Source organism: Orycteropus afer, unplaced genomic scaffold, assembly GCF_000298275.1.
Source record: "Orycteropus afer afer isolate SDZICR_OR568_19922 unplaced genomic scaffold, OryAfe1.0 scaffold00122, whole genome shotgun sequence".
In the NCBI taxonomy this organism is placed as follows: domain Eukaryota; kingdom Metazoa; phylum Chordata; class Mammalia; order Tubulidentata; family Orycteropodidae; genus Orycteropus; species Orycteropus afer.
In genome coordinates, this window is record NW_006921709.1 from 1,257,736 (window position 1) to 1,285,358 (window position 27,623).

The 27,623-nt window shown below is 39.3% G+C and overlaps 1 protein-coding gene across 1 annotated transcript in view; it reads left to right on the forward strand.

Moving 5' to 3' along the window:
- Window positions 1-27,623, forward strand: part of PDE4D (phosphodiesterase 4D) — a 1,343,868-nt gene that overhangs the window by 1,085,420 nt on the left and 230,825 nt on the right. The window contains 2 exon segments of the mRNA XM_007944148.1: window positions 9,520-9,593; window positions 11,780-11,829. Coding sequence (XP_007942339.1) covers window positions 9,520-9,593; window positions 11,780-11,829 — 124 coding nt within the window.

A 27,623-nucleotide genomic window follows, 5' to 3' on the forward strand; every position in this document is an offset into this window, starting at 1 on the left:
TTCCAAGGCAGTATCACTACAGAAGTAGGATTGCCCAACCTTCCTTCCGAGGAGTGGCTGGTGGGTTTGAACCGCCAGCCGTCTGGTCAGCAAGCAAGTGTCTTAGCCACTATGCTACCAGAGCTCCCAGAAAAAAAAAAAAAAAATATTTAGTTTATTTCAATTTTGAAGTATGCTTTAAGTTTTTGTGTTAAAATATTTCGGAGTGGGCATTTCCTTAGGCATGAAGGCTGAGTGCTGAGAGGAGTCCCACCACCATGCCACAACATGCCACTTGGCCACTGGCATTGTCCTCCATTGAGCGAAGAGCAATGTGGCCCAAGTTCACAGGGACCAAGGGTGCACTAGGGAGACACAGCATTGATGAAACATAGGAACACCTTTGGACTCACCTGGTAAAACTTTAAATAAACCAGAATTCTCATCTGGAAAGATGTCATATTAATAGAGGTGTAATCCTTGATTAAGAAAAAGACAGGAGACACACAATCATTATCATGGATTCCTGGAGAGACCCTCACCCCTCAGGCCAAGGAGATAGGCTGATTTGAACCATGTCATTTGACATTTACTCTCTGCAAGCTATTTACGGAAAAAAAAAAAAAAAAAAAAAAGCAGTTATTATCAATGATATAGCCTAAAAGTATAACCATCCTATTGGTGAGAGCACATTATCAATATTCCTAATGCTGCCATGTGTCTCTCTCCAGTTACCCCTCACCTAGCAGTAGTGACCTCAAGCCCTCATTACTATCCTTATGTTAATTGAATTCACCAGGCCCTCCCTACCAGGTTATGAAAATAATAGTACTCACATTTTAATTCCTTCTATTTTTCAGCTTCTCTTTAGCTTTTAGTAAAATAAATTACAGCTGGCATCTTTCAGGTAACTAAGTACTTTTTAGATCCAATAGTATGGAATTGTCCATATTCAACCTTCTTTGAGGAGCTCTGGTAGCATAGTGCCTAAGGCACTTGATGCTAACCAGAAGGCTGGCGGTTCAAACCCACCAGCTACTCCTCGGAAGGAAGATGGGGCAATCCACTTCCATAGTGATACTGCCTCGGAAACCCATGGAGAGGTCGCTATGAGTCGGGTCCGACTCGACTCGACGGCACGTAACAACCACCTTCTTTGAGCTGCAGAACATAACTTGGAATGAGCTTTTCTTGCTAGCAAAATAGCCTTTCTATCCTGTAAACAATTACAATTTGACTTCAAATTTTCTAGAAATAAAACCTAGAGAAGGATTTTTTTTTTTTTTTTTTTTAATTCTTTTTAAAAGACCATAGGCAACTCATGGTCTGTGCTTTACTGCCATCTATTGGCTTAATATGTAACGCAATGAAAAATACAAGGCTTGAAGCCATTTCTGGTTTTTTGAAGCAGTTTTTGAGGTCTGGAGGAGTTCTGGTGGCGTAGTGCCTAAAGCATTTGAGTGCTACTGAGAAGGCTGGCAGTTCAAAACCACCAGCCACTCCTCGGAAGGAAGATCGGGCAATCTACTTCCGTAGAGATACCACGTTGAAAACTTAAAGAGGGGTCGCTATGAGTCAGAACCGATTCCATGGCAGGGAGTTTGGTTTTTTTTTTTTTTTTTGGTGTGTTTGTGTGGTGAAAAACTATACATAACTACAGCAGTTAGGCAATCACACAAGTCATTTACATTGATTACTTTCCTCAAGTTAGGCATCATTCTATCCTTTTACGAAGATTTCACCACCATTAACATAAACACTCATGAACTTCCTTGTGTTCTTGTCGGATTCCATAGTCGGTTCCGACTCACAGCAACCCCAGGTGATAGAGAACCACTGCCTCACAGGGTTTTCTTAGTTGTGATCTTTCTGGAAGTTGATCTCTAGGTCTTTCTGCCATAGACACTTTATTATTATTATTATTATTATTATTATTTGGTTTTTAACAAGAACGTTATTTCCATGTTTTTTAAAAAGCAATTTGGTCTTGAAACCTATTCAAGAAGTCATTAATATATAACTACATGTTTCTTTTATGTTGATTTGTGCACCTGTTTAAAGAAGTTCACGTTTGCCTGCCATTTTCAACAAATCTAATTGGTTAGTAACTGTGTAGAAGGGCGGAAGAGAGTTTGCCAAGAGTGTATTTGACTAACACTTAATCCCTCCTTATGGACAAATGTAAGAGGCCTGGTGGCACAAAGGCTTGGTTCCCAATCGAAAGGGTATCTCCTTCTATAAAGATTACAGCCCAGGAAACCCTCTGGGACAGCTCTACTCTGTCAACCCCACAGCACCCAACAACCTGGACTAGTGGATAATCCATCTCTGTCCAAAAGTTTTCTGTGACACTATTAGTGTTTCTTTCCCAAGAGGTTTATATCTCTCATTATAAAGATTTGTTTCTTAAAACCATGTTGTTGTTGTCAAGTCAGCTCCAACTCATAGCAACCCTATGTACAACAAAATGAAACACTGTCCTGTAGTGTGCTGTCCTCACAATCCTTGCTATACCTGAGACCATCGTTGCAGCCACTGTGTCTATTGATCTCATTGAGGGCTTTCCCCTTTTTCGTTGACCCTCCACTATTCCAAGCATGATATCCTTCTCCAGGGAATGGTCCCTTCTGGCAACAGGACTAGAGTAGGTGAGACAAAGTCTGGCCATTCTCGCTTCCAAGGAGCATTCCAGCTGCACTTCTTCCAGAACACATTTGTTCGTTCTTCTGGCATAACATAGCATTTTATAATTATTACCTGATGTGTTAGGCTGGGTTCTCTAGAGAAGCAAAACCAGTAAAGTTTATATATACATATAGAGAAAGAGAATTTTATGTTAGGAAAATGGCTCACACACTTATAAAAGTTGGCAAGTCCCAAATTCTTGAATCAAATGTCAAGCTGGAGCTTTTTCCCAACTCACGCAACTGCAGGGGCTGACAAGCTCCAGGTTAGCAGGCAGTATACTGGCTGTTGACTCTGACGAATGACAAATCCAAGATCTCCAGGCCAAATGGTGGATTGTTCATTAACGGACAGTTGTAGGCAGCACAACAGGATCACGATCCACAAAGGAGTGTCTCTTTTCTCAGAATGTCCATAAATATATTGGAAGCAGGCCACACCCCTAGTGAAACTCCCTCTCAGTGGATTGGCTGCTCAAAACATATACATCTGATCCCATCATGGGATCACAATTGTGTAAACCACACAGAATTGTGGTCCAGCTGAGTTGACACACAGCTCCAACTATCATACCTGCTATTTCCATTTATTTGTTCTTTTAGTGATTTGCTCTTATGTTTCACATTGCTAGTATCTCCACTTATTCTCTCCGTATAATTTTCATAGTTGTTTTATTGTGGTAAACCATATGCCACATAAGCCTTATCATTTTAACCAATTTTAAGTACTCAATCCAGCATCATTGATTATATTCACAATGTTGTACAACTATTGTGATTTTTTTACTTTGACTAATTACACTTTCAGTTGGAGGAGCAGAAGGTAAAGCAGTGACCTTAATTATCTAACTACTGAGCTCTGTAGAAGAAAACTTGAGACCTTGGTGGTTAGGAAGCATTGAAGAGTAAAGAAAATTACAGGAGGTTAAAACTCTAGCTGTAGTTCTTATAGAATTGAATTCACGAGTGTGGAAGTTGCTCTGGAACTAAAAAACAACAAATAACTGAACCTCAACTCAGCTGCTTTAGTAAAAACTGTTTCTTGTTCTCCCCCGAACAGCCTGCAGTAGCAGGTGCTTTCCTGTCCTGCTCCTACTATGCAAATGAGAGCATAAAAGGCCAACTCAGTGTGTTCATCATTGAAGATACTGAGGGTCAATAAACTAGGCCCAGGGCAACACCAGGGACGCTGATGGCATAGTGCTTAAAGCTCTCAGCTGCTAAGCAAAAGGTTGGCAATACAAACCCACCCCCTGGCTCCTCAGTAGAGAGACCTGGCAATCTGTTTCTGTAAAGATTATAGCCTACAAACTCTAAAAAGGAGAATTTAGAAGATAATCTAAAGGTCAGTTGGTAGGGATGGACATTTGAATGCCAGGAGAAGGGGATGGGAGGGAGATTTTTCTTTTTCTTTTTATATTTTGAAATATTTCATACATAAGGAGAATATGTCTTGTTGTTGTTGTTGTTATGTGCCGTCGAGTCGGCCCTGACTCATAGCGACCCCTCCTTGGGTTTCCAAGGCAGTATCACTATGGAAGTAGATTGCCCAACCTTCCTTCCGAGGAGTAGCTGGTGGGTTTGAACCGCCAGCCTTCTGGTGAGTAGTCAAGTGCATTAGGCACTATGCTACCAGAGCTCCCAAGAATATGTCTACTGATTATGAAAAGTATAAAGAATAATACTAAAATGACCAGTTTAAGATACAGAACATTATCTATATTTTTAGTGTCCCAGTGTGTCCCTTGTCAATTTCATCTATTGCTGGCTCTGAGAAATAATAGTAATTTTTATATTTGTCTTTATTATTAAAAGAGAGATTTTTACTTCCTACCTTTTTGTGCTATTTAAATTCCTCATCAGGTGAGGATATAGTTTATTAAAAATAAGTGCATCAAATTTAATTTAGAAACAAAACAAAACAAAACAGACTAATGTAATACCTTTATTGTAACTGGAAGGAGTTCTAGTGGTATAGTAGTTAAGACATTTGGCTTCTAACCAGAAGGTCAGTAGTTCAAACCCACCAGCTGCTCCACAGGAGAAGGATGATGCAATCTACTTCCATAAAGATTTACAGCCTTGGGAGTCATTATGAATCAGAATCGACTTGATAACAGAGAGTTGTTTTTTTTTTTTTTTTGGTTTTATTATAACTGAGGCAAAAAACCTCCCTACAACAGGTAGATATGTAAGCTGAACAAGTGTGAAATGGCATATGGGAGTACACACAAGCACATGTAGATTTGGCAGAGGGTATTTGTACATATGTGTTGGTATGTGCTGCAAGTATATCAAGGTATATAGTAGAGCATATAGGGGAAAACTTATGCAAACTTCATAGGCAGAGCCAAACACTTTGAGGGACTGAGTCACTGGGCTGGAAGGCTAAGGACCATAGAGTCTTGGGCACATCCAGGTCAATGGGCATAATATAGTCCATAAAGATAATGTCATACATCATACTTTCGTGAGCAGTGCCTGGGACCTAAAAGCTTATGAGTAGCCATTTAAAATACAACTATTGGTCTCTTTCCATCCAGAGCAAGTAAGAGTGAAGAAAATCAAAGACTCATGGACCACAGCCTCCACTACCCTGAGATCAGAAGAACTAGACGGTGCCCAGCTACCACAGTTGTTGTTGTTATGTGCCCGACTCATAGCGACCCCTCCTTAGGTTTCCAAGGCAGTATCACTACAGAAGTAGACTGCCCCATCTTCCCTCCGAGGAGTGGCTGGTGGGTTTGAACCACCAGCCTTCTGGTTAGCAGTCAAGTGCCTTAGGCACCATGCTACTAGAGCTCCCAGCTACCACAGTAGTGGGTAGTGGGGTACTAAACGGATCACAGTAAGTCCTGGACAGAGTGTGAGAAAAGTGTAGAAAAAAATTCAAAATCATAAAAAGACCAGACTTACTGGTCTGACAGAAACTGATGGAACCCCTGAGGCTATGGCCTGTAGACACCCTTCAGACCTGGGACTGAACCCATTCCCAGAGATTACCTTTCAGCAAAACAACAGCCAGCTTTATAAAGTAAACGATAACACCCATGAGGAATGTGCTTCTCAGGACAATGAACCATATAGGACCAAAAGGGAAGCATTTGCCTAAAAACAAAGTGAAGAAGGCAGGTCGGGGGGGAGGAAAAGTGGACAGATGAAAATGGGGAACACAGAGAAGAAGTGGGAAGAGTGCTTTCCATTGAGGGAATAGCAACTAATGTCACAAAGCAAAATGTGTATAAACTGCTGAATGGAAAATTAATTTACTCTGTCAACTTTCACCCAAACTGCAATAAATTGTTCCAAAAAACCTCCCTACAAAAAAGCAATTTTAGTACACTGTCTATGAACTAATGTTTCCTTTAAAGTGAAAATTAACTGCAATACTCTTGCTGTTTACCCAGCTGTCAAATGCAGTGCACTTAACTATTATTTACCAGAATAAAATTCTCAGAATTCTGAGGTGAAAAATTTTGTCTTGAAAAAGTATTGGTTAGCAGTTGGTGATAATTTTACTTGAAATGCATTATTAGTATGTTTGATATTCACTTTGCGCATTATAAATTAAGCCTGCATGATCCAATGACAGTGGATCATTTATACAATTTACTCCTGCATCATTCAAGATTTCATGCCTAATGAAAGACATTATGGTCTGATGGCAGCAGGTGGCTATTTGAATACTCCGTCATAGCCAGCATGACCTTTCAGAGCTGTGAGTTGTTTATATGTGATAATGAGCCAGGTTTTTCCAGTGACTGAGTTAATCATGGCTGGCACCTTAGAAAGCACCATTAACTCCTTAAGGGGATAACACTGTAGGTCACTGTCTGAGGGCATAAATAGCTCCTTAGTGATTTACAAGAATGAATAACAATTTCAAAAATGTTTAGGACATTTTTATCTTAGATAAAACTTTAGAATGACTAGTGAAAGTCAGTGACAGATAAAACACTTCTGGAAATGATTAATAAACCCGTGGAGCAATTAGGAATTTGGTAGCCCCTTCTATTATCAAAAAAGACCTTTGGTGGCATAGTAGATAAGTCATTTGGCTGCTAACCAGAAGGTCAGCAGTTTAAACCCACCAGCTGCTCCGCAGAAAGAAGATCTACTTCCATAAAGATTTACAGCCTCAGAAACCCAATGGGGGTCACTATGAGTTGGAATTGACTCGATGGCAGTGAGTTTCTTTTTTTGTTTGTTTGTTTTTTCTATTATCAAGGAGCTCTGGTGGTGAAGTGGTTAACACATTGAGCTGCTAACGAAAAGGTAGGCAGATCAAACCCACCAGCCAGTCTGACAGAGAAAGATGGGACTGTGTGTTTCCATAAATATTTACATCCTTGAAAACCCTGTGGGGTGGTTCAACTCCATCCTATAAGTTTGTTAGGTATCTGAATCAGCTTGATGGCAGTGGGTTTGTTTTTTGTTTGTTTGCTTTCTATTATCAGTGATAGGAGGAGTTCTGGTGGCATGGTGCCTAAGGAATTTGACTGCTAAACAGAAGGCTCATGGTTCAAACCTACCAGCCACTCCTCAGAAGGAAGACTGGGCAATCTACTTCGGTAGAGATAATGCCTCGGAAACCCAAAGAAGGGTCACTGTGAGTCAGAACCAACTCATAGGCAATGAGGTTATTTATTTATTTATTTATTTATTTATTTATTTTTAAATCAGTGATAGGTGTTAAGTAAAATTCCCATGCACATGCTAAATCATTAGTCAAATGTAATGGGCTAATGTTTACTGAATGCTTTCTATTTGCCAGGCACCACTCTCCACCCTTAACCTATCATTACTTACAACCCTCTGAGATAGATATCTATTGTTATTACAATTCAATAGATGAGAAAACTGAGGTACAGAAAGAAGATGTAACTTGCCCATGTTCACGGTTACACGGGCTACTGGGTGTCTTTTTTTATCTAGTGCTGCTATAACAGAACTACCAAAAATGGATGGGTGTAAGAAACAGAAATTTTCTCTCACAGTTTAGGAGGCTAGAAGTCTGAATTCAGGGCACCAGCTCTAGGGAAGACTCTCTCTCACTCTCTCTCTGTTGGCTCTGCAAGAAGGTCCTTGTTCCCTTTCAATATCTGTGGGATTGGTGTCCCTTGGATATCTCCATGTGTCTCAGCACCAATCTTTCCCTAGGTCTTGGAGGTTCACAGGGCAGAGACCCTGGGCCCAAAGGATCTACCCTACTCTACTTCTTGGTGGTATGAAATCCATCTTATCTCTGCCCTCTTATTTAATCATTTTTACATCTCAAAAGAGATTGACTGAAGATACATCCTAATTCTGTACACTGTACCCTGCCTCATTAATATAACTGCCACTAATTCTGCCTCATTAATGTCATAGAGGTTAGGATTTACAACACGTAAGATCATAACGTGGAGGATAATTGCATAATACTGAGAATAGTGGCCTAGCCAAGTTGACACATATTTTCGGGGACACAATTCAACTATAACACAGTCTACCTTGCCATTGAGTACCAAATAGGATATTTGAAATCTTTCTTTTAAATAAATATAGCATTCTGGTTGTCAAATACTAGATCCAGATGACCTATAATGCCACCTAATGTAGGCCTCACCATGAGGGAAACTAGCCACATTCTGGGAGAAAGTGAGCATGGAAGATGGAGATAGCTCTTGTAGCTCTTACCTCCTAGTCTCACTTCCAGTCCTTTCCTCACCTCCTCGGACCATTAGAATAGGAAAAATACCAGTTGCTGTCAAGTCGATTCTAACTCATGGCAATGCCATGTGCATCAGAGTAGAATTGTGCTCCCTGGGGTTTTTAGTGGCTGATCTTGTGGAAGCAGATCATCTAACCTTTCTTCCAAGGCACTTCTGGGTGGACTTGAACCTCCAGTCTTAAAGTTATTAACCATTTGAACCTCCTCAAATTAGAAAAAGAGGGATTATCAGAGAGATCATGGTTCATATTGGTCTTACCTTGTCATGTATGTAGATACATTGTGCCTATGTATTCATGTGGGAGCTCTGCTGGCATAGTGCTTAAGGCATTTGACTGCTAACTAGAAGGCTGGTGGTTCAAACCCACCAGCCACTCCTCGGAAGGAAGGTTGGGCAATCTACTTCAGTAGTGATATCACATCAGAAATGCAAGGAAGGGTCGCTGTGAGTCAGATCTGACTCTATGGCAGTGAGTTTGTTTTTTTTTGTTGTTGTTGTTGTTGTTGTTATGTATTCCTATATTCAACTACCTTTTGAATATATATATGCATATTAAGGTGATTCCTTAAGATAGCTGTAATCCAGGATTCAGATAACCTTTACAAAGGAAAAGAATGTCTGTTTGCTAGCTGCAGTACTCATATGGCAAAAATGAAAAGAATAAAATTTACTCAGGTTTTTTAATTTGAAATAATGTGATTCTTGGTGAATTTTTAGAAAATTCATCCTGTTTGAAATCTCACCCATAGTGACTTATATTCATATTTTATATTACACTATTTCAAATTTGAAACATTTCAAATTTGGATAAAATGCAGTCATGCTGTTTGTATATTGCCTGATTGTCCTGGTGGCAAGGGAATCCAACAGTATTATAGAAACTGCTATTACTGTTACTATTTTCATAGACAATAATGAGACATGTATGAAAATTCTTGCAGTCTGACCTTTCTGGATTTCAAGTGGATAAATGCAAGCTTCCCTAAGTGTTGGGAGGTTCTTTAGTAGTACATGAAACTAAATAGCTAGCAATATCAAGTTTTACTCAGCAAACCATTTTTCTTTAAATCACCAAACTATTTCAAATTGTATTAAAGATGAGCCTAGTTCAAGAAGTTTAAATAATCTTTGTTTTATTGTAGGTCTTGGCCAGCCTGCGAACTGTACGAAACAACTTTGCTGCATTAACCAATTTGCAAGACCGAGCACCCAGCAAGTATGTTATCCATTTTTTCCCCACTCCTTTTCTTGCTCAACTTTCAAATGGTGTTTTCTCAATTTGAATGACTTTAAGGCAACATTCGATTTCTCTGAGTGGTTACTATGTTATCTAACTGTTTACACTAAGTCATATGATGTTCTGTTAATTTTCTATAAATACCTGGGTGTGATGGTTCTAATATCAGAAATGAAGCAATATGACAAATAAATACAGTGATTCCATCTGTCAGAATCACCTGGCATCGTCAGTCCTCTGCCCAGTTATGTACACTTGCAGTAACTTTATAGTTTTGACGTACTTCATAAATTAACCACGGGTACATCATCTCATCAAGTCTTAAAGTCAACTCAAAGTCATCCTCTTTCTTCTAAGACAACGATTACTTGGTAAAGCACCATTTCATAGCCAAGATCTTAGGTTCTCCTGCTATCACTGATTCTCTCTGATCAGCAGCCTTCAAGGATCACGTCATAAAATTGTGATTTCTGTGATAACAAGAATTTGAAAGATGTGGGAGCAGTGAGATGGCAAATGATAATTTGGGAGTTCTGATGATGGTGAAAAATCTTAGAAGGGAAACTAAGTTTCCAAGACTAAATGGAAATCTGATCAATATTATTTGAATGCTTATTATTTTTGAATTTTATTATTAACAATAAAATAACATTGTTGAAATATAAACCCCAATGGATCTTCCAAAAGAATATATATATGTATATATTTCTTTAAATCAATATAAGAAGACATTGATGGAGATTTATTTGGAATTATAACTTACTAAGCATATAACATTTGGAAATACTTACTACTTCTTAAAACAAAAAATCTGAACTTTCCATTTCATAATAATATAATTGACCTTCAAAACTTACAATTTTGATTATGAAATGCTCTAGCCATTGTGTAAGTACTTCCTGTAACAGAGCATGTTTTTTAAAAATCAATATAAATGCCACAATGTAAATAATTGGGGTGGAACCCAGAAGCATCAGTTGATTGTATGCTTGCCAGGTAATGAATTTTTAGTCTTGTTCCCTAGTCTAAACGCTTGTTCTAGTCTTTTCCCCATGTTACATATATATATATAATTTCTTAGGGAGTAGGGGTTATATCTTATTCACATTTGTATCCATGGTGCTGATCATAGTATCTAGCACAGGATAATCACTTTGTGAATGTTTGTTGACTGAAAGAATGAGATGGTAACATAGCATATGAAACCTGGGGTGTGCTTTGAGGTTTTTGTTCATTACCACATGTGTTTTCTATATAATGTGGCTGTGCTAACATGAATGGCCACTTGGCGTTTTTGGCTCTTGGTAGCTTATAGATGCAATCATCTATCTCCCCTTTGGAAAGTTTGAGACTTGCAGAAAAAATAAAACTACTAGTTTTCACTTCTAAAATTTTTAAGTCTCAAAGTTACCCAGGAAAGTGGAGTTTTATCTTTAAAAGGCACACAAGGTACTTTGCAACTCACTTTCTGCCTCCTTCAGACATGGTCACTTGTATACCAGCATCCAGAGCTACTATAAAACAGTTGATCAAACAGGTGTGAAGGCATCAGACTGGTCCCACTCTCTCCAAAAAGATGATCTGAGCTCCACTCTCCACAAGACTGAAGTTGTCAACTAATTTACAGGGACAGAGCAGATTAAAATGGGAAAGAGCAGCTATAGGAATTCCTGGGTGGCATAAACATTTAAGCACTCAACTACAAGATGAAAGGTTAGAAGTTCAAACCCACCCACAAATGCCTCAGAATACAGGCCTAGCAATCTGCTTCTGAAAGCTTACAGCTTTAAAAACCCTATGGAGCAGTTCTATTCTGTACACATGGGGTCTCCATGATTTAGAATCGACTTAACGGCAGCTAACTTATGGTCAGTCGATAAGAACTTCCTTTCTATCATGGCCTGTGACATTTACTTCAGCTTTATTTACCTCAAAGTCTATCACTTTGAGGTTAAACAGTTTTCTTTGTTGAAATGTGTTCTCTGAGTCGTAGATCAAAGGGCCCCCTAAGACCTTGACTGAGCAGCCCTGAAAGAAGTCTTCATTTTTTTTTAATCTTAAAAATAATCCTTTAAATTGAAGTGGTCTAGATGTAATGACTCAGAGAGTACTCAAATTAATAAGCACCACGTATTTACTGCTTTGTATTTTTCTCTTTCCGTCAGAAGATCACCCATGTGCAACCAACCTTCCATCAACAAAGCCACCATAACAGGTAAGAACATCTGGGAAGTTATTTTTCTCATATCTAAGAAAAACGTGTATGTTCCAAGATTCAACATAATTTTAACACCAATTTTATACTGTCATTCTAAATTTTTTTTTAAATCATTTCTTTCTTCTTTGAACTATCATTTCTTTAATTGATATTATAGGTTGTCTATTTAATCTGTTGCTTGGGAAATCATTACTGATGCTCCTTTTTTTTTTTTTTTTTTTTTTAAACACTTGTCTTTGTGTTTGTATTGGGCATTGCTCTGGACATTTGTATGTTGAAAATATTGTTACTTTCAAAATGTTTGTCATGTTGGTTCAAAGTTAATGTTCTGAGCATGATGTCAATATAGGTTAGCTAGGTATAAGAAATGTGAAAGCATAAATAAAAGGGTACATTCCTGGTTCATCAATATACTGTTGTGCATAGGAAAGAACACCATTCCAGTCTCCAGAGAGCTGAGAATAAATTTATTTGGGAAAGTAGAGAAGAAGAAATTAGACAATGTAGAAAAAAATCAATGAAAGGAAAAGAAAGGATCCCACAGATGTTTGCAAAAGAGAAATGGAAAGAAGGATGAGGGAAATAAAGTACAGAAAAATAAAATGAAATTATCCAAGCTCCTAATTGTCTATTTGAGGCATGGGACTTGACCTCGGTTGAACCAAAAACGGAACGATTGATCTCTTTTCGCTGAACCTGAAATCGAATAGAATATAATGAATCATTTCTTGAAACCCCAATTGAGTCATTAAAATAATTGCCTGGAAAGGAAAATCTATGTTTTCCAAAACGATTCCCAGAAGAAAGTTAACATTTTCTCCAAATTAGACCAATAGTTCATTTGGTTCAAGTGTCTTCCTTGGGATCCAGCATGTAATATGCTGAGAAAATCCTTATTCAGTTATTAGTGACTGTACTTTGCCTGAAACTTCAGTTCATAGAGTTCAGTCAGCATTTTCAACATGTCCTGTGTGTGGTCATTGCATCAGAGTTGATTATGTAATAGTTGGTACTATTGTCTTTTTTCCTGAATGTCTGTTGAAAAGCACTTGTATTTCATCAGCTATTAAATTATTGATTCTCTGTTTTGTGTTTAATTTTTAACATCTTATCGGTGATGATTTTAGTTATCATTTCACAGTGTGTGTATGTTTCAATGGTTTTGCTATTGATATTGGTCAGGAGAGAAGCAATAATTGAAATTTCTATATATCAAAATCAGACTTTTGAGTAACAGATTTCTTCTTCAAAAACCCAAATAAATATCAACAAGCCTAAGTTGAGATGGGGGTGTGGAATTGACCCCTCTGTTTCTGTACCTGTGCCTGAATATATTTAGGAACAAAGAGGCCTACTTTTGTCAGCACATGCCTGGAACCTCTAGTGAGAGAGACCACACAGCACCCATTCATCCCACTGCTCTGAGCACTAGGTCTGACCCCTCTGAAGAAGAGACTACCCTTCTCTCATTTTTGCAATAAGTAACAGTGTAACAGGAGCTCTGGTGATGTAGTGCGTAAGGCATTTGACAGCTAACCAAAAGGCTGGCAGTTCAAACCCACCAGCCACTCCTTGGAAGGAAGGTTGAGCAATCTACTTCTGTAGTGATACCGCCTCAGAAACCCGAGGAGGGGTTGCTATGAGTCAGATCCGACTCGATGGCAGTGAGTTGAGTTTGAGCAGTGTGACACTGTGGTTCAAACAGAATGTTATTTTGGTCCCCCAAACTCTTGAATCTTGAACTCACCCATGAGCTAGCCACATGAGTGGGGAGCACCCTCCCAGAAGAGCAACTGCAGGTACCAGTGGAGATTGCTGCACCCAACAGGGTGTTCAGTGGTCAGGGCAGCTCCCCAGCCACCCTGGTGAACACCCAGCACAGATTAACAAGAGGGTATAGCTGCTCTCAGAGGGTAGATTTGGTCTGGAACACATGGAGACATCCCATGGAATTTTACTTATGACTGAGGCCTGGAATAATCTGGGAATTAAGGTTAATGTGGTGTCATTTGTACACAAAAGCTAAGGCCTAGGGACAGTGGGGCTACATAAATATCTTATCTAAGAAAAGAAACTAATTAACTGTCATTATCTGCTTAGTGCAGCTGTGTTCATCACAAAGCACAACAGGAAATTAAATGACTAGAGAATAGAAGTCTTTCTTTTTGCCCAAGCATAGCAAATCAAGGAGGGAAAGTCAGTCTGGGGGTGGATGGGTGCAATGAGGGCAGTAGCAAGGGGACAGTTCCTCTTTGTGCCCATTCTGGAAAAGTGGTCCCTTAAAACATAATAATAAGCTTTCTTTGTTGGTTACCAGGGATGGGAGGGGATGAGAGGCTAAATTCCTAGATAAGTTGGGGGAAAAAGAAATTATATCTATCATCTATCTATCTATCTATCTATCTATATATGTATACACACACCAAAGATCATTAGTGGTTACCAGGGGTAGGAGGAAGCAGGGAAAGGCATTGAATTTATGCTAATGGTGGTGGACTACTTTGGAAAAGGATAGCAGTAATGGTAGCACAACATGAAAAATGTCATCAATGTCCCTGAGCTGTGAATGGGGAAATTGTTACATTGGTGAATGTCTTGTGTATGTTTTCACCACAATAAAAATAAATAATAATAATAATAAATAATAGTAACAGTGGTTGAGACTTTGATAAAAGGCTTTACACATTCAGAAAACATGGTGTTTGAATGCTGCCTCCCCCAGCTGCCAGCTGCTCCAGTTCTTCCTCCAAGTTTATTTCCCTGTTGTTTGTTGTTTTTTCAGTTGCTATTGAGTTGGTTTTGTACTCATAGTGACCCTGTTGATGGAGTAAACTTCCCATAAAATTTCTAGGCTGTAATCTTTATAGGAGTAGATTGCTCGGTCTTTCTCCTGCAGAGCCACTGGGTGGGTTTGAATGGCCAACCTTTTGGTTAGCAGCTCAGTTCTTAGCTGTTGCACCACGCTGTTATTAGAACCTGGCTATACCACTGGAGTAGTCCTAGGAAGTTTAAAGAAGTGTTAAAGAGAGTAGATGGGATGTCCTTCAAGATGAACTTGGCCTTCTTGGAAATTTTGTTTAGAATCTAGAAGAACAGTATGATGTAATGGTTAATATCATGTTTCTGGTCCACAAGACCTCCCACAAGCTCTAGGGTGCATGAACGTGGTGCCCCTGGAATTAGGCAGCAGAGTTGCTCTGCCTGTCCAGATGCCTGAGTTCAAATCATGTTCAGTCTTTTGAGAGCTGTGTGATCTTGGGAAGGTTATGAACCCTTCCTCTACCTCAGTTTCCTTCCTTTAAAATGGTGTTAATACTTCACATGATTTTTGCTAGATGAAATGAATTAATATTGTGGTCCTCTTAGCATAATGCCTCATAGAATAAGCACTCAAACAATCTTTTTTTTAAAAAAAGTTTTGTTTTGTTTCTGTTTTTATTTGGCTTTGTTTCTGGGGTTCCCTCTGTATCTAGAACTAGAGATGATAGAAAACACAGGCCAGAGAGTTGAAAGAAGGAAATGGAAAATGAGAAAGATTGCAGGGTTGTAATGTGAAATTTTGTAGCTTCTCCAAAAATGATTGAAAGGAAAAAAAAAAAAAAAAAAGACACACATATCTTGCACCTGTTGGAACAAAGCTGCTTTTTTGCTCCCAGTACCAAACCAAACTCTCCTCACAATGACGAATACTTGTGCCTTTGTCATATAGGTGATAGGCTATTACTCAGGATCATTTACAAAAATCTGTGAATGTACTTTTGAGTCCTAGCCTTTTGAAGGAAAAAGATTAATTCTCTATAATTTTTCCTTCAAGCAACTGTTTGATTATTTAAAATGAATTAAGAACTTAGAGTGTCTCCATGTGTTACAACATGCTTTCTAAGACTTTCTGCCAAAGAGCTTATGTCTATAACACCTTTCCTCCTTGAGAGGCTGTTCCATTAGATGTATACTATTTAATGAAAAATAAGCCAGGACAATTTGCTTTGATATCATTAAAGTTAAAGCATGTCAGTCATTTGCCAGTTTTAATGTCATAGATGTTACTGTTAGTTATCATCAAATCCACTCTACTTCATGACAACCTCAAGTATATCAGAACAAAATGTCACCAGACTTGTGCCATCTTTGTGATCCTTGGTATGTTTGAGTTCATTGTTGTGGGTGTTGTGTAGTGCCTTCCAACTTAGAGGGCTCATCTTCCAGCATTATACTGAACAGTATTCTGTTGTGATCCATAAGGTTTTCATTGGCTAATATTCAGAAGTAGATTGCGAGGCCTTTTTTCCCAGCCTGTCTTGGTCTGGAAGCTTTGCTGAAATCTGTCCACCACAGGCAGCCCTGCTGGTATTTGAAATACCAGTCCCAAGGCTTCCAGCATCACAGCAACATGTAAGCTACCACAGTATGACCAAATGACAAATAGATGGTGGCCATAGATAATAAATCAAAAAACAGAGGAGTTGCCATCAAGTTGATTCTTATTTATATGATAATTCCATGTGTTTCTCAGCAGAACTGCATTCCATAGGGTTTTCAATGGGTGATCTTTTGGTGGAAGGAAGACTGGGCAATCAAGTTCCGTAGAGATACTGCCTCAGAAACCCAAGGAGGAGTCGCTATGAGTCAGAATCAACTAGACAGCAGTGAATTTGGTTGGGTTTTTGGCATGATCTTTTGGAAGTAGGTCTCCAAGACTTTCCTCTGAGGCACTTTGGGTAGATTAGAACTGCCGATCTTTTGGTTGGTACCAAGCTCTTAACAGTTTATGCCACCTAAGTACTGGCTATAGATAATACTCATTGCTGTTAAGTAGGATTCAACTCATAGTGACTCCTCCTTGGGTTTCCAAGGCAGTATCACTATGGAAGTATATTGCCCAACCTTCCTTTTGAGGAGTGACTGGTGGATTTGAACCACTAGGCTTCTGGTTAGCAGTCAAATGCCTTAGTCACTATGCCACCAGAGCTCCTACTATAGATAATAGTTCACCATTATTTGTGGATTTCATATTTGCAACTTCACCTAAACCAAAAACCAAACTCCTACCATCAAGTTGATCCTGAGAGCAAATTCACCTACTCACTAAAATTTATGTGTAATTCTAAAGTCAACACTTACAATGTTCTTGGGATTATTGCCAGCATGCACATATACATAGCAGCACACACACGTTCCCACCTGAGGTTAGAAGGTTGGTTCAATATTCACTCATCCAGTGTTTCTAGGAATTTAGAGAACATTACTGTGAGAATAAAGAGAATTGACTGTATATCAACCTAAAGTGATTTAACAATTAGTTTAAAATAAAGCTTCCAGTTATTTGTTAGTAAAAGACCCTCACTACTAAAAAGCTATTTTATTCTTTCGTATAGTATAATAAAAGGTGGTGGCATTTAGAGCATGAGTGAAAACCTATCTCTCTCCTTAGCTTTAATTCTTCGTTTGAAAAACAGAGATATCAGTACCTACCTCTCAGGGCTATTGCAAGAATTCAAGGAGATAAGAATATCAGGTTATAAGTAAATCACCAAAATGTTAGTTTCTCCCTACAACCCTATCGTATCTGGCATTTTTTGTTCATAAAGTTAATTTAGAGATGATGGTAGAGTGGAAGTGAAAGAAAGCATTGGTAATGTATCAGCTTGTCATAGACTGTGATGTCTAAAGGAGCAAAGCCAGTGAAGTATATATATATTTATATAGAGCAAGAGATTTATTTCAAAGAAATGGCTTACACAGTTGTACAGGCTGGCATGTCTTTAATCCTTGGGTCAGGCTTCAGGCTGTAGGCTTTTGAATCATAGTCCTTGACAGAGGGTTAAAAAACAAAACAACAACAACAAAAAAACTACAACTTTTCCATAAAGGAGTTGTTTTAAAAAGAAGGGTCAGTCAACACAGCAAAGCAGGGACTGATGAAGTCCAAACTTGGAGGTCAGTGGGCAGGCTACTGTGTCCTAGGACTGCAGAACCTGGTGAATCCCAAAATCTGCAGGTCAGGCAGCAGGCTGACTTCTCAAGAAATAGAGGTCAGAGGATGACAAGACAGATGCAGGATTGAGAGAAAAAGAGAAATTTGCCAGAACATTCATCTATATTGGAGGCAGGCCACAGCTCTAAGGAAACTCCCCTGTCAGCTGATTGGCTGCTCTTATCAGATCATAAAATGGAGGATGATTACATAATATCTGCCATACCACTGATAATGATGCCCTCACCAAGTTGACACAAACCCTTAACCATAACACAGCTTTTCTTGTGCATACAATATAAGATTGTGTTTTTTTTTAAAGACTACAAACAAGGAAATTTTAGGAATCCCTCCATTACTTAAAGAAAGGCTCACCTCCGTAGCGCTTTAGCAGGCAGTGCATGCCATAACGAAAGAATATGTTGAAACATTAGAGGGCAGCAAAGAGTCAGAGATGGCCAAGCCATACCTTTACTATACCGGTGTTGTTGTTGTTATGTACCATCTAGTCGGACCCGAATCATAGTGACCCCTCCTTGGGTTTCCGAGGCAGTATCACTATGGAAGTAGATTGCCCCATCTTCTGCCCTGCTTTTAAGTAGAGCCACGTTGCTTGGGCACAATTAATCCTTGAGCATTTTGTTTTCAAACATTAACTCAGTAACAATGTCATGAACCCTTGTGAAGTCCTCCACAATATCATTTTTCAATATTTTTCCAAATTTCTGAATTTTTTATCCTTTTATTTAATTATCTTCAAATTAAAGGACTTCTAAGAAAGATTGTAACTTCCTTATTTTAAATATGAGAAAACTGAGACCTTATTAGAGAGCATACTACTTAGTAGCAGAGCCTGGAATAAACATGTGGTCCTTTTTCTAAGTTTAGGGTCCTTCTTACAACCATACACCACCATCATAGTGCCTAAGGCATTTGACTGCTAACCAGAAGGCTGGCGGTTCAAACCCACCAGCCACTCCTCAGAAGGAAAGTGGAAGGAAGGTGGGGCAGCCTACATCCATAGTAATATTGCCTCAGAAACCCAAGGAGGGGTCGCTATGAGTTGAAATTGACTTGAGGGCAGTGAGTTTGGTTTTTTTGTTCAGATCTACTGTACAAGCATACTGTGGTTTTTAAGGAAAGCAAAAGAAGTACTACAATGTATTAATTTCTGAGTAACAGATATACCATTGGTTTGTAGTTCTTTTGTACATGGACTTGAAAATTAGAAAATATCTTGTCCCAAGATCTCATTATCCTGAAATATCCCTTGACATGTATTTAAAGATGTTGTAATAATATCCACTGATCATATCTTAGAGAGGAGCTCTGGTGGCGTAGTGCCTAAAGCATTTGTCTGTTAACCAGAAGGCTTGTGGTTTGAACCCAACAGCCACTCCTCAGAAGGAAGATTGGGCAATCTACTTCTGTAGTGATACCACCTCAGAAACCCAAGGAGGGCTCGCTATGAGTGGGATCCCACTCGACGGCACTGAGTTTGGTTTTGGTTTTACATCTTAGGGACAGGAAGCCTAGTGCAAAGGAATTTTGACTTCAGAAAATAAAATTCTTCTATTCAAACAAGTTACAGTTGCATACTCTTTACCTTTAGTGGGAGGCACATGATGCAGCAACAAGCATAAAATAACACAAAAGTAGTACTAGTTCAAAATAAAATTTGGTATGTCTTCCTCCACTTCCTACTTCTTTTTTACCCCAAATATTCTTGACTCCTTAAAAAACAAAAAACTGTGTTTTCTAAATAGAATTTAGTTATTTGGTAAGTAGAGGAATGAAAAACAAACCATCCAAATAATACTAATCAGTCAAAGGACATTAAGAAACTTATTATTTTATGTCTATTATCCTTCTAAAGCACAAAGCAGTTCATAAGATCTAATAAGAAAAAAGGGGAACTCTGGTGGATTGATATGGTGGCTGCAATGATGAGCTCAAGTATAGCAGGGATTGTGGGGCTGGCGCGGGATCGGGCAGTGTTTCATTCTGCTGTGCATGGGGTTGCTATGAGTCGGAAACGACTCGATGGCACTTAACAACAACAACAACTGGTGGCACAGTGCCTAAGGCATTTGACTGCTAATCAGAAGGCTAGAGGTTCAAATCCAGAAACCACTCCTCGGAAGGAAGACTGAACAATCTGCTTCTGGAAACTCAAGAGGGGTCTCTCTGAGTCAGAATGGACTCTATAGCAGTGAGCATTTGAGAATGAGAAAAAAATAAAATAAGAGGTGACATATGCACAATTAAGTTGTTTCATTGGAACAATTATTTGTGATTATTTGGGTTAATTTAACACTTTGAGCTTATTAAAGGAAAAAAACTAAGCACCTTATTTTATGGTGACAATAATGATGGTCTGCCTTTCAAGTCTGTATATGTACATCTGTGTGGTAAAAACAGGTAGTATATATAATATGAAAAGAAATGTAAAACACAGATAATAGTTGGGAGTAAGAGGCTTCTAAATAATTACAAAAAGGATCTTTGTGAGAAGAACATGTAAGAGCCTAGGAGACTGCAAAAATGACAAGGAGGCCACATGTTCTGACCTCCTCTAATCCCACAAGAGGAAGATAGAATCACCATCAATAGCCCAAGGCCTATTCCTGCCAGGCCAGACATGCTGCCTCCCTCCAGCCCTTTCTCCAACCATTCCTCCCAAAGCACCTACCACCTCTCTCCTGGGTTCAATAATTGGCTGCAGTGGCCACACAGAACTCACAGATTATGGGGTTTATTAGGAAAGCACCAGTCTACAATTCAAGTTCAGGAAAAATGCTCAGTCTCTCTCCCAGCCCACCGTCTCTCAGCCAAATCTCTCACAGCCCCCCCCCCCCTCCAGCAGTGCATGTCCCTCGGTGTCTTGCTCAGCAACGCGTGTCTCTTTCAGGAGCACGTGTCTCTTTCAGCAGCAGCACGGCTTCCTCAACCAGCAGTCAGAGAGAGTTCTGCCTCTAGGAGGCTTCCTTTTGAGCCCCACAGAGTGGTCAAACTAGCCAATCATAGCATCAGAACTCTAAGCACCTGAGAGAGAACCTCCCATAACATTGCGTTGTGCCACGCCCAACAGAAATAACCCAGGTGGGTAACATTTACAATCAGGAGCGCCTCAGTTGCTCATTCCACCACTGAGTTTACAATGACTTATGGGTAGAAAAGCCATACTAAGTAATTTACTACACTGCTGAAACACTGAATTAAAATGTGTGCTAAGTCAATGTGTAAGGAAGAGGGTGGGAAACAAGCCACTCCATGGAAGTCCTACTCTGTTCATTAACCACTCACAGGACTACCTTCAGCACGTAGATTTTTGGTTTTGTTTTTCCTTTGACTAAAGGTGATGGCAGCACTTCAATCATTTCAGAGACTGAGTACTTGGTAAGCTTTTTCAGGAATGTGATTGAAAAATGCTGATTATGCATTATATTTAGTAGCTTCAATAAAAAATTAATAAAGATTTAATTTATGTGTGGTTTTACATTGACTTTTTTGGAATTTTTTGGTTGTTTTACTTTTGTACTTAGTATATCTGTTGTTGTTGTTGTTGTTATGTGCCATCGAGTCAGCCCTGACTCATAGCGACCCCTTCTTGGGTTTCCAAGGCAGTATCACTACGGAAGTAGGATTGCCCAACCTTCCTTCCGAGGAGTGGCTGGTGGGTTTGAACCGCCAGCCTTCTGGTTAGCAGTCAAGTGCTTTTAGCCACTATGCTACCAGAGCTCTAGAGACTGAAAAGTTCTAAACGTTTTAAGCCAAAGGGCTTTACTTTTTCAAAAACCCCCTGCAAAAAGGGCAGGGAGGCCACATCTTCTGACCTCCTCTAATCCCACAAGAGGAAGACAGAATCACCATCAATAGCCCAAGGCCTATTCCTGAGAGGCCAGACATGCTGCCTCCCTCCAGCCCTTTCTCCAACCATTCCTCCCAAAGCACTCACCACCTCTCTCCTGGGTTCGATAATTCGCTGCAGTGGCCACACAGAGCTCACAGGTTACAGGATTTATTAGGGAAGCACCACAGGCTACAGTTCAAGTTCAGGAAAAACACTCAGTCTCTCTTACAGCCCACCATCCATCAGCCAACAGTCTCTCACAGTCTCTTTCCAAACAGTGCATGTCCCTCAGTGTCTCACTCAGCAATGCGTGTCTCTTGCATCTCTTTCCCAACAGCGCATATCTCTTTCAGCAGCACGTTTTCCTCAACCAGCAGTCAGAGAGAGTTCTGCCTCTAGGAGGCCTCCTTTTGAGGTTGGCAGAGTGGCCAAACCAACCAAACATAACAACAGAATTCTAAGCACCTGAGAGTGAGCCTCCCATAACATTGCATTGTGCCACGCCCAACAGAAATAACCCAAGTGGATAACAATTACAATCAGGAGCTCCTCAGTTGCTCATTCCACCACTGAGTTTACAATGACTTATGGGTAGAAAAGCCATACTAAGTAATTTACTACACTGCACCCCCACATAAAGAAAGACTTCTTCTGAGAAAAACACTGAACTACAAGATTTACTTAGACACATGGACTATGACTGTATATGCTAAACTTATAATCTTTTGGAGGTGTAAAAGTCTATTTTCTTCCTTATAAGCTAACTCATTTTGCCTTCTTATACTTTTATTTAGATAAGTTGTATTTACTTATACTTTTGATTTACTTCTGATACTTTCATTTAGATAACTCCAGTTGTAACTACTTAATATATAAAAAGACAACGTTTGACATGGTGGCTTATTGGCCAAGAATTGATTGAAGTTATACTTAGTTTTATAAATGGTGAAAATAATTGATATTCCATAACCATAGGGAAAAAAAATAATTGTACCATTACTATCTAAATATCTGCTCTGGGTATTTTGTTGTAACTTTAATAGAAATAATTAAGTGGGGCTGCATATTCATTTAGTCAGTCACCACAGCAAAGTGGTATGAGTCAGACTATGTAGGCTGGAAACCCAGCTTTCCTTTTCGTAACTTTGTCATGTCAGTAAATTTACTTAAATTTCCTAAGTTTTCTTTTTCCCATCAGTAATTCCAAGTCAGTGCTCAGCACATAGTGCTTGGTACCCAGAATGTGTTCAGCAAGTATTAGTTATCATTATTGCTATGAGATTTTATTACTATTATTTATTTGGTCAGCCAGTATCTTCCATGACCCTTATATGTGGCATGCAGTAAGACGGTTTTGGAGATAAAGGCGTGAGTAAAATATGACTGCTGGTTTCAAGGAACTCACCAGGGGAGAAGGAATCATGAATAATTAAGTATAAGCTGAGTACCACAAAAGAAATATCTATGTCTATATACCTATCTCTGTCTCTATCTATCTCTCTCTATATATCTACCTCTATCTATCTATCTATCTATCTATCTATCTTTATACATACATACATATGGAGCAAGTGATTCTACCTGGAGGCAGAAAGGAAAGTTCCCTGCTGAATTTTGAAGAATGTGATGTTCTCCACATGGTTTGGGGAAGATCACCTCATGGTCAGCTAGAGTCAGAGAAGCATGAAGTGCTTGTACAGTTTGGACATTGTGAACAGAAAAGTACAAAGAGCAGCTGAACATGAGACAGATTAAGGCAATAGCATGAAGAACACCAGATGCTTGTATAAATAATGTTGGATTTTATTTTATGGGCAAGGGAAATCATACATCACTTTTAAGCAGAGGAGCAAATAGTTATTTTCAAAGGACAACATTGGAAACATTGTAGAAAAAGCAACTGAAAGGAAGAAAGTCTAGAGGCAGCCTCATGATTGGTAGAGCCTGAAGATGTGGCCCTGAGCTGAGATGGGGCCATTGGGGGTGGGATGAGGGGATGGATTCACAACTCTTCCCCCTCCCTTATAACATGTCCAAAGTAAGTGAGATGAAGTCTCACCATCCCCACTTTGAAGGACCATTCTACCCGTACTTCCTCCAAGACAGATTTGTCCCTCCTTTTGTACCATGTATATGCAACATCTTTTGCCAATACCACAATTTAAATGTGTCAACTCCTCTTGGGTCTTCCTTTTTCACTGTCCAACTTTCACAAACATATGAACCCATTGTCATTGAGTTGATTCTGACTCATAGAGACTTGCATTGGGTTTCCAAGGCAGCAAATCTTTATGGAAGTACACTGCCACATCTTCCTTCTGCAAAATGACTGGCAGGTTTGAACAACCAGCCTTCTGGTTAGCAGTCAAGTGCCTTAGGCACTGCACCACCAGAGTTCCTTACAAGCATATGAAGCAATTGAAAATACCATGGCTTGGTCAGGTGCACCTTAGTCCTCAAAGCAACATCTTTGCTTTATATCACTTTAAAGTGGTCCTTTGCAGCAGATTTGCCCAATGCAATACAGATAGTTCCTGACCTAAGATGGATTTCTGTTCCAACAACTTCATTGTAAGGAAGTTCTAACATAAGTCTAATACCTCATTTTTTTTTAAGTTCTCATTATTATTGCCTTTCATTGTCAATATCTTTATAAATCATAACATTGAACACCTGCAAACGAACATCTGAGAATGATAACATCAGCAAATCATGCCCTGCAACACTGTATATAGTACTTACTACTAATGATAAGATGTACAGGAAAAAACATGTGGTCATAAGTATGGTTCCTTGTAACTTAGATACTTTGTAAGTTGAAAACTACATGTACTTTGTTTTATTTCTTGGCTGTGCTTCTATAAGCAATGATTATTGATCCAAGAAGAATGAAATCCTTGACAACTTCAGTTTCTTGACCATTTATCATGTAGTTATTTATTGGCCCCTATTCAATCTATATGCTGAGCAAATAATCTGAGAAGCTGGACTATATGAAGAAAAACATGGTATCAGGATCGGAGGAAGAATCATTAACAACCTGAGATATGCAGACGATACAACTTTGCTTGCTGAAAGTGAGGATGACCTAAGGCACCTACTGATGAAGGTTAAAGAATACAGTCTGCAGTATGGATTACATCTCAATATAAAGAAAACAAAAATCCTCACAACTGGACCAATGAGCAGCATCACAATAAATGGAGAGAAGACTGAGGTGGTCAAAGAACTCATGTTGCTTGGTTCTACAATCGATGCCAACGGAAGCAGCAGTCGGGACATTAGACGACGTGTAGCATTGGGAAAGTCAACTGCGAAGGAACTGTTTCAAGTGCTGAGGAGCAAGGATATCTCCTTGAGGACTAAGGTGCACCTGACACAAGCCATGATATTTCCAATCGCCTCGTATGCATGTGAGAGCTGGACAATGAATAAGGAAGACCGAAGAAGAGTTGATGCTTTTGAGTTGTGGTGCTGGCGAAGAATGCTGAAAGTACCATGGACTGCTAAAAGAACTAACAGATCTGTCCTGGAGGAAGTGCAGCCAGAATGCTCCTTGGAAGCAAGAATGGCCAGACTTTGTCTCACCTAATTTGGTCATGTTGTAAGAAGGGACCGTTTCCTGGAGAAGGATGACATGCTTGGTAGGGTGGAGGGTCGATGAAAGAGGGGGATGCCTTCAACGAGAAGGATTGACATGGTGGCTGCAATGATGGGCTCAAGTATAGCAGGGATTGTGGGGCTGGCGCGGGATCAGGCAGCGTTTCCTTGTGCTGTGCATGGGGTCACTATGAGTTGGAAATGACTCAATGGCACTTAACAACAACAACAACAACATTTATTGGCCCCATTGTAGGATTTTTGTTTTCTTTATGTTGGCGTGTAATCCTTACTGAAGGCTAGATGTAGTCTTTGATCTTCACCAGTAAGTGCTTCAGGTCTTCTTCACTTCCCTCTCTTAGCTCAGGTTGATGACTTTTCCTTGAATCCTGATGCCACACAGTTTTTCCAATTTTAAACCACACAGTATTGCCTTGTTCTGTTCAAAGAACTGTTTCAAACTATTAATTGAGTACAATTAGGTATTGTGGAATTACAGTCTCCATAATTTTACCCATAATTTGTTATAATACACACAGTTGAATGCCTTTGTGAAGTCAGTAAAACATAGGTAAACATAACCAACCAACCAACCCACTGCCATCAAGTTGGATCCAGCTCATAGCTACCCCTCCTTGGGTTTCCGAGGTGGTATCACTATGGAAGTAGATTGCCCAACCTTCCTTCCGAGGATGGCTGGTGGGTTTGAACCTCCAGCCTTCTCGTTAGCAGTCAAATGTCTTAGGAACTTTTTTTTTTTTTGCTTTAGGCACTTTTAATTTACAACTTTTGAGATGTAGATGAGTAAGTAACAAAGGCAGAAGACTTTATTAATTTATACAAAATCTAGTGGCAAACATGTATTTATCAGGTCTCAATTATTTCTTGCTTTGCCTTTCCTCATATGGAAGAGGTACTAGTAAGATGCTGCCTAGTGATATTTCAATGGCAGGGTACCACAATGGTATTTCAAATAATAATATCCCTTGGATAGGGCAGCACTCTATCAGTTAATTATTGATCCTGTGACAAGACTGTTCTTGTATTCTCCAACTGAACAGAACAGCTACCAAGTAAATTGTTGTTATTAGTTGTCATCAAGGATTGAATTCTGTCCCCCCAAAATATGTGTTATCTTGGCTGGGCCATGATTCTCAGTTGTTTGGCAATTATGTAGTGATTTAATTTGGCAGTTATATAATGATGTGAGCCCTGCTCATTTGATTGACCAAATTTGGGAAATAACGGAATATTGCATGTTGTCAATGACAGTGCTACTATCTGTAATGTTGTCCTTGGCTGTTGCTAATTTGTTAGAAAATTACTGTCTTTCTGGAAAATGTACATAGTATGACTCCACACCTCCATCTAACAAACAGGACAGTCAAGGATAAACAGGATACTATGTGTGAAGTGCTCTGTGATTACTGGGAGGAAATACAAGGTGGTATTATTTTCTGCGCTATCCCGTTCATCATGGTCGTCATCAGGCTCCTCATTTTTATTATCTTTAAAAATGTGTACAAGATTTCCATTATGCCAGCTTGGACTTCTTTTAGAAGAAAACAAAGTATTATGAACATGTTTGTGTATAGGTGTGGGAGTGAGTTTGGGAAACATTATGTTTAGTAACTGTATTCTTTTTGTCTTCTGGAACACAGAACCTAGTCTCCTTAGGGGATTAAAAAAAAAAAAAAAGAACAACAAAAGCTACATTCTTAAGTCACTCCCTTTATTCAAAAAGTGCTTCCACCCTTGTAAGCCTTAAAAAGTATTCCAGGCATACTCAAAATACAATGACTGTGGTGGGTCAAAATTAAAATTCCTTTGGGCCTAATCTCCCGAATTTTAGTGGTTAAATGTTACATTGAATTATTTAACTCTATGGATAAATGGGGGCTTCATGCAAAGCAGTCTTTCTTTCACTATCTCAGAAGTGCTAGGAGAAAAAAATATCACTTGGATATATTATTAATTTGTTGTCATTGTTGTTACAGACCGTTGAGTCATCTCTGACTCAAAGTGACCTTATGCACAACAGAATGAGATACTGCCTGGTCCTGTGCCAGCCTCATGATCCCTACTATACCTGAGCCCTTCACTGCAGATACCATGTCAGTCCATCTTGTTGAGGGCTTTCCCCTCTTTTGTTGACCCTCTGCTTTAGCAAGCATGGCATCCTTCTCTAGAGAATGGTCCCTTCTGACAAAACATGACTGAAGTAGGTGGGATGAAGTGTGGCTATTCTCATTTCCAAGGAGCATTTGGGTGCACTTCCTCCAGGACAGATCTGTTAGTTCTTTTAGCAGTCCATGGTACTTTCAGCATTCTTTGCCAGCACCACAACTCAAAAGCATCAACTCT